The sequence below is a fragment of the Zea mays genome, chromosome 3 (assembly GCF_902167145.1).
Source record: "Zea mays cultivar B73 chromosome 3, Zm-B73-REFERENCE-NAM-5.0, whole genome shotgun sequence".
Taxonomy (NCBI): Eukaryota; Viridiplantae; Streptophyta; class Magnoliopsida; order Poales; family Poaceae; genus Zea; species Zea mays.
In genome coordinates, this window is record NC_050098.1 from 13046159 (window position 1) to 13053617 (window position 7459).

A 7459-nucleotide genomic window follows, 5' to 3' on the forward strand; every position below is an offset into this window, starting at 1 on the left:
TCGGCCTATGCTATGGCCCATAAGGGTAAGGCGACGTCCGACGTCACCTACAACCCGGATGACGGGCCCGAGGCCTACACCAACCCCGCCGTCTACAGCCGCCTCCATGACTACACCGCCATGGCGCAGGAGGTCCATGGCCCAGACTATGATCCGAGCACCGAGCCTATCGACCCCGATGTGCTCATGAGGGTCGGAGGAGGCAAGAGACATGGGCGGTACTGGATTGCCGACGGGGCAATCGACTCGTCCTCCACTCCCACTCTGTCTCAGGTGAGAGCAAGGAGCACGGGCTCGAGCCCAGCCATTCGACCTCGGCACGACAGCTCACATCATCGCATACAGCAACTCGAGGTTAGTGCTTCTATAACTCGTCCTTCCTTTAGTTATATATCTAGTCTTTGAGTTACTATAACGTTGGCTTGTAATATTACAGACCCAACTAGAAGAGATGGAGGCGAGGATAATGGCGGAGCGGGCGGCGGCTGATCAGAGGATGGCGGAGATGTTCTAGTACATGCAGAGCCTTGGCGCCGCACAGGGCATCGCTCCGCCACCTCCATTGTTCCCCCCAGTTGACCCTACTCTCTTCCACACTCCTGTGAGTATCAAAATTGTAGTTAGATGTTTGTAATGCATCTGGTATAACACATGCTATCTCTTCTCTGTGCAGGGCCAATCTGGGGCGGCATCCAACAACCCTCCGGAAGGGTTCAGCCCAACGCAACCCCGACCAAACCGCCCACCTCCATGAGTCATTGTTTTAGACTTCAGAACTTATGTATAATATTTATGTTTCTGTTTGATACTTATGTGAGAGCTTGCGACGTTTGAGACTTATGTTTGTGTTTAATACTTGTGTTGAACACTTATGTTTGTGATGGATATTTATGTTTGTGGTCACGGTTTTATGTTTGTGTTGGCTATTTATGTCTGTGATGATATCTGTGATGTATATATGTGATATATATGTGATATCTTCTGTTTGTGTGGATGGAAAACAAAAAACAAATAAAAAAGGTACATACTGGTCACTTTGCCGAGTGTTACACTCGGCAAAGAGGCTCTTTGCCGAGTGTCTGGGTCATAACACTCGGCAAAGAGCACAGACCTGGGCACCGGCTTAGGTTTTTTGCCGAGTGTTATGTCGCTGGCACTCGGCAAAGAGGTTGTCTTTGCCGAGTGCCACTTGAGACACTCGGCAAAGAGCCTGACATTGGGACCCTCCCTGGCGGGCTCTTTGCCGAGTGTCCCAAATGGCACTCGGCAAAGAAGGCGGCTTTGCCGAGTGCTGCCAGGAGGACACTCGGCAAAGATATCTTCGTTGCCGAGTGTCACCGTTGACACTCGGCAAAGCCGCCGTCTCCGTCAACCGGCGCCGTAACGGTCGCTTTTCTTTGCCGAGTGCTCCCTGACACTCGGCAAAAATCTTTGCCGAGTGCCCGAGAAAAAGTACTCGGCAAAGAAGTCTTTGCCGATGCACTGTTTGTTGAGTCTTCTTTGCCGAGTGTTACACTCGGCAAAGCCTTTGCCGAGTGTTTTTAAGGCTTCGCCGAGTGCTTCCGGCACTCGGCGAAGCTATTGATTCCGGTAGTGAAATCAAACTCGATGATAAACTTGGGACAACAATCTAGACAAGTTTAGACCGATGAATAGTGTAATACCCGTTTATTACGTTGGATTGTTACAAAAGAGCAGGCGTCTGATTCTAGTCATAGTCGGCTATAATAAAAAAAGTCTTAACCCTATTTTAAAAACCATCTTTATATAGCCAACTAGGCCAGTTTATTTTCATCCGTGCCTTCTAGCAGTCCATGAGCTAAGCCTTCTTCGTATCGGGCAGTCAATCCTATAAAAAGTATTAGGATCTCCATCATCTAGACTTATGTTTGCTAGACTGGTTAGTTGTGTTTGTGTTGGGTGACTCGAGAAGGTGACATTATATTGGACACTTACGATTTCGAGCGAATAGGACAAGGTTTGCTACTGGGCTCACAGATGAGGATGAGGTTAAAGAAAGGCTATCGGATGTTATCTTTACAGGGGAGCGAGCATAGTATCAATTTTGCTAATCAACTCTAAAGTAAAAATTCATTTATGTACTAGTGAAGTGGGCTCTACATGTCATTGATATTTTTTAGCGACATCAGATGAGTAGAGATGGTAATGGGGCCCGATCCCCAATTCTCCACGAGGAATTTCTCTATTAGAGGATGAGGATGGAGAAGTTTCTTCCCCTTATGGATGTAAACGGGAAAAAATCTTTCCGGTAAACATGGATGTGGACAGGGAAGTATTCCCTATCCCCGTTACCCGTGGGGATCCGTTAAAACTGCACGTGATGATGTTTTCGTGTACTGGTTAACCATAAAAATAAATAATTATCTTGTTAAGAGAACAATCATTATACAAATGTATTCATTTTGATGTACACATATAACAATAATTATGAGTGAAAATGTTTTGCATTAATAACAAAGGGTGTATGTCCTAATTATAATTTAAACGGGGACGAGGATCCCTGTTGGGGATTTATGCCCGCGGAAAACATGGATGAGGAGGGGATACTCGACAGGTATAGGTGTACATTTGGGCCGGGCCTGATGGGCCGATCCGAAGCACGAAAAAAAACACGGCCCAGGCACGGCACGACCCGAAATATTTTAGTGCCGGGCCGGGTTTGGGCCGAGGTCGCGGCCCATGGGCGGGCACGAGCACGATCCGTTTAAGGTATGCACGAAATGGCCCATATAGAGGCACGAAAAGGCCCATATATTTATTAAAATCACACTTCATTCCACACTTTCATGTACTTGATAAAGAATATAAAGCTAGAGATAATATTAGTTAGATGTTTTTTGTAGATTTGGATTAAAGTACGTGATGTAATTTTATTTCTGTTATGAACATTAGATAATGAACTGAACTTAGGAACTTTATATAGAGCAGATTATACTCTTTTTCTTTCTAACAAAATGATTTGTAAACGAGGTAGTCATTGCATAGATCTGGTAACTTAATACAAATATTAAGTTTGTTTTTGGTCAAATTTGTTTGTCTTATTCTTTATTTGTTTTATTAAATTTGTTTTTGAATTTCGGGCCAAAAACTGAATTTCGGGCTAAAACTGAATTTCTGGCTCTAATGTGAATTTCGGGCTTTTATAATTTCGGGCAGCCCGAAATGAACCCGACACGTTTAAGCAATTACGTGCCGGGCCGGCACGGCCCGAAATTCAAACGGGCCGGACCGACCCGAAATTCAAACAATATGGCCTTTTCGGGCTTGGGTCAGGCCGAGCCGGGCGGCCAGAATGTACACCTATATCGACGGGTATATTCTACGACGGGAATTCCGTTGTCATCCTACAGATGAGTAGTAATTGCACTAGCTGTGATCTTCTATATACTGATAGTGTAAGGGGGTGTTTGGTTAGAGGGACTAAAGATTAGTCTCTAGTTTTTAGTCCAATTTAGTCACTTTTTTGCCAAACATTAGGACTAAAATATGGACTAAAATGATTTAGTCTTTAGTCCTTCACATATGTGCTAAAAGGGCCTAACCATATTAATTCTACATTTACCCCTTATTTAGTTCAATTGTACTCATAGCAGGAGAATGTTAAATGTCATTTTAGTTTTCTTATGAGTCATTTAGTATATTCTTACTATTTTTAGCCCCTAAAACCAAACATGTTAGAGACTAAACTTTAGTCCCCTAACTAAACTTTAGTCCCTAGACTAAAGAAACCAAATATGGCCTAACTATGTAGGAGATGCAGGATACGGGATGGTCAAGATAATTTAAGTTGTGATAATAAGACTGCCATAAAACTTGCTAATAACTTAATTTAACACTTCTCGTACTAAACACACTAAACACATTTATATCCATCGTACCATTACTTAGGGATTATGTAACTAAAGAAAATATTTTATTAGAAAGAGTGAAGATAGATGATCAATTATTAGTAACTAACCTAATAAACAACTAATAGGTCTCGAAGAATTTGTTTGGCTACGCTCGCACATCGATCTGAATTGACGTGTGTTAGATTTATCAACATTTTTTTTCTAAAATACATAGAAAAAAAATGGTAGATGGCTGTTATTTTAGAAAACAATACGAAATGGCTAGCCGGGGCGTGGGATTACTGCAGGGCCGGAGCTGACATTTTAGAGGTAATATAGGCCGGACAGACTTAAATACTGGTGCCTCTTCTATATAAATATAATTTTATTTTACTTATTTGATATACACACTTTTATATCAGTAGAAATTAACGTGGTATTAAAAATATATCGAAATATTCGTATAATATCTTAAAACTTTTTCGTGATGCGAAGTCGATATCAACCTTAGCAAACAATTATTTTTTCACACATAAAGTTGTCAGACCAATCGGTCAATCTTAAGACATTGTATACCTTGAATAGTTCTTCAATAATTTTAATTTTAAAAAGTTTTATTCATCTGATGCCACCGTGTCACAAACATACATGGTAAATAAGATCCGATAAACAATAAAAAAATATTAAAAATAAGAATCTATTTTTTCTTGAAGGGAAAGAATCCATCTTTTTGATATTACTAAAAATATAAATAGAATACATTGATGTTTCTCACAAACTTAACTTCAGTATATTATTATTTTTTCAGATTTTTTAACGGGTCAAAATTTAGATACCTATATAAAAAGACATGCGGAAGGTCCATCGGATTCGTGGCCTAGGGCGGCCGCCCTCATGGTCCTCTATGTAAATTCACTCCTGGATTACTGTAAATTACTAGGCCAGAGCTATATATTTTAAGAGAAGTCAGAGCCAAGGTGGATGATGCAGGACCCTACCAAACCAACCAAAGAGGCCTAATATATATGACAAAAAAGCAAATGACAGCAACGGGCGGAGCATCTGCCTTGCTCGCATCGTCCGATACCTCTTCCCATCCTGCCAGAAGCTGCTGACGTTTCGAGCTCGCCGCCTGCAAGTATACATAGATTTACATTGGATCGACGCCATCGCCACTACGAACTACGACTCGATCGCAAGCTTCCCCAGTAGCCATGGAGGCCACGGCACCAGCAAACCTTTTCTACGCTGCTTTCCTTTTTCTGTCGGTACTGTATCTCGCCGTCACCCGGCGCCGCACCAGCCGCCTGCCGCCTGGACCGACGGGCCTACCGCTTGTGGGCAGCCTCCCTTTCCTCGACCGGAACCTACACGCCTGCTTCGCTGGCCTCGCCGCGAAGTACGGTCCTGTCTTCGCCATCCGTCTGGGCTCCAAGGTGGAAATCGTTGTCACCTCCCCGGAGCTGGCCCACGAGGTCCTCCGTGACAAGGACCCTGTCTTCTCCAACCGCGTCATCCCCGACGCCGGCCGCGCGGTGGCGTTCGACGGCGTGGAGAACATCGTGGGCGTCCCGGTCGGACCCAAGTGGCGCCTGCTCCGGCGCCTCTGCGCGCAGGAGATGCTGAGCCCCGCAGGCCTCGACAGCCTGTACGGCCTTCGCCGGCGCGAGTTCAGGTCTACCCTGCGCTACCTCTACTCCCAGTCCCAGGCCGGCGAGCCGGTGGACCTCGGCGCCCTGATGTTCGTCAACATGATGAACGTGGTCACCAGCACCCTCTGGGGTGGCACCATCGGGAGCGAGAGCGAGCGAGCTGCCATAGGGAAGGAGTTCAGGGCACTCGTCGCCAAGTTGACCGAGCTCCTCGGCACGCCCAACCTATCCGACTTCTTTCCGGTGCTAGCGCCGTTCGACCTGCAGGGCGTCCGGAAGAAGATGGAGCGGATCAGGGTGCGCTTCGACCAGATATTCGACAAGATCATCCAGCAGAGGGTGAACGCCCAGCAGGACGGCAGCAAGATGGCCACTGACTTCCTCGAGTGCATGCTCAAGATGGAGAGGGAAGGCGGGGACGGCAAGGCCACCTTCACTATGACTGACGTCAAGTCTCTGCTCCTGGTACAAATAATCTTTTTGCATCCATGTTTCCCCAACCTCCTGCTACTGTAAGAACGTTTCCATATATATGATGATATATACATGAATAGGACATGGTGGTCGCCGGGACGGAGACCATGTCAAATACCGTGGAATGGGCCATCGCAGAGATGCTGCAGAAACCTGAGGTTCTTCGGAAGGTGCAAGAAGAGCTCGACAAGGTGGTGTCCAGGGACGCCATCGTGGAGGAGTCCCAGCTTCCTGAGCTCCGCTACCTCCGGATGGTGATCAAGGAAACGCTCCGGCTGCACCCAGCACTGCCCCTCATGGTGCCGCACTCCCCGAGCGAAGAGTCCACGATCGGCGGGTTCCACGTCCCGGCCGGCTGCCGCGTCTTCGTCAACGTCTGGGCCATCCACAGGAACCCCCTGGTGTGGAGCGAGCCTCTCGAGTTCAACCCCGAGAGGTTCAGCGGGGACGACGACGGCCGCAGGTGGGATTTCACGGGCAGACAGTTCGACTACCTCCCCTTCGGGTCCGGGAGGAGGATCTGCGCCGGCATCGCCATGGCCGACAAGATGACTACGTACTCGCTGGCCATGCTGCTGCAGGCGTTCGACTGGAAGCTGCCGCAGGGTACCGAGCTGGACCTATCCGAGAAGTTCGGAGTCGTGATGAAGAAGGCTACGCCACTGATGGTCATACCCAAGTCAAGGTTCCCTAAGCCCGATCTGTATTGTTCCTGAGCAAGACCTCAGATATCATCGTGTCGATCTTTCCCACAAACGCTGTCAAATAATCCTGATATATACCCAGAACCGTTCTATATTGTACTCCTTCCGTAATTTGCTTGGGTGAGTACAGTAAACGTGTGGTACAGTACAACAGATGAACAGAACAGGTGTAAATCAATATATATAGTAATATTTTCTCATGATCTTAATTATCTAAAAGATGCTAGTTTCTGGGATCTTAACTGTGTCCTACTTAGACTAATCCCGTGGTGGTTCTTGGCGCGGTGGAGCGTCTTGTCGAGGAGCTGAGGGAGGTCGAGGTCGCCGAAAGATAGTTTCGTCTTGCCCTGATAAAGGCAAGGTTTCCTCCGGCGCCTGGAAAAAAAATTGGTGCAGGTCCGCTGCAAATTAGACTGTTTGCAGCCCCTCACAAAAAGGATTATAGACCCCACCTGCAGCAGCAATAATACAACTAAAATATTATCTGGTGGACCTGCAGGTGGGGTCTATCCTCCTTTTTGAGGGAATGCAAACTTTCTGATTTGCAGCAGGTCTGCATCAAATTTTTTTCCCAGTGCCTTAGTGGTGATGGTTTTTGGCGCGGTGGATGTCATAATCGAATTTAAGGGAAAATTTAGGTGCGTCTCAAATGTGTGTTATAATCAAATCTTAAACATATGATGACTCATGACACAAAAATCAATGTTATATCTTTATTATACTCCATCCATCCTAAAATATAAGTCATTCCAAAATTCTTGGAGAGTCAAAGTTTTTA

General features: G+C 46.1%; 1 protein-coding gene across 1 annotated transcript; it reads left to right on the forward strand.

Moving 5' to 3' along the window:
- The first annotated feature begins 4839 nt into the window (after positions 1 to 4839).
- Positions 4840 to 6900, forward strand: LOC103649704 (flavonoid 3',5'-hydroxylase CYP75B138). The gene is made up of 2 exons (XM_008675438.4): positions 4840 to 5968; positions 6058 to 6900. Exons 1-2 carry the CDS (start codon positions 5066 to 5068, stop codon positions 6691 to 6693), a joined length of 1539 nt encoding a protein of 512 aa, XP_008673660.1. The 5' UTR covers positions 4840 to 5065; the 3' UTR covers positions 6694 to 6900.
- The last annotated feature ends 559 nt before the right edge of the window (positions 6901 to 7459 follow it).

Bases quoted from the DNA above. Each gene is read 5' to 3' on its own strand.
- LOC103649704 (XM_008675438.4), top strand. From the start codon at position 5,066: ATGGAGGCCACGGCACCAGCAAACCTTTTCTACGCTGCTTTCCTTTTT. The intron at 5,969-6,057 runs GTACAAATAATC...ATACATGAATAG, and splicing joins ACGTCAAGTCTCTGCTCCTG to GACATGGTGGTCGCCGGGAC.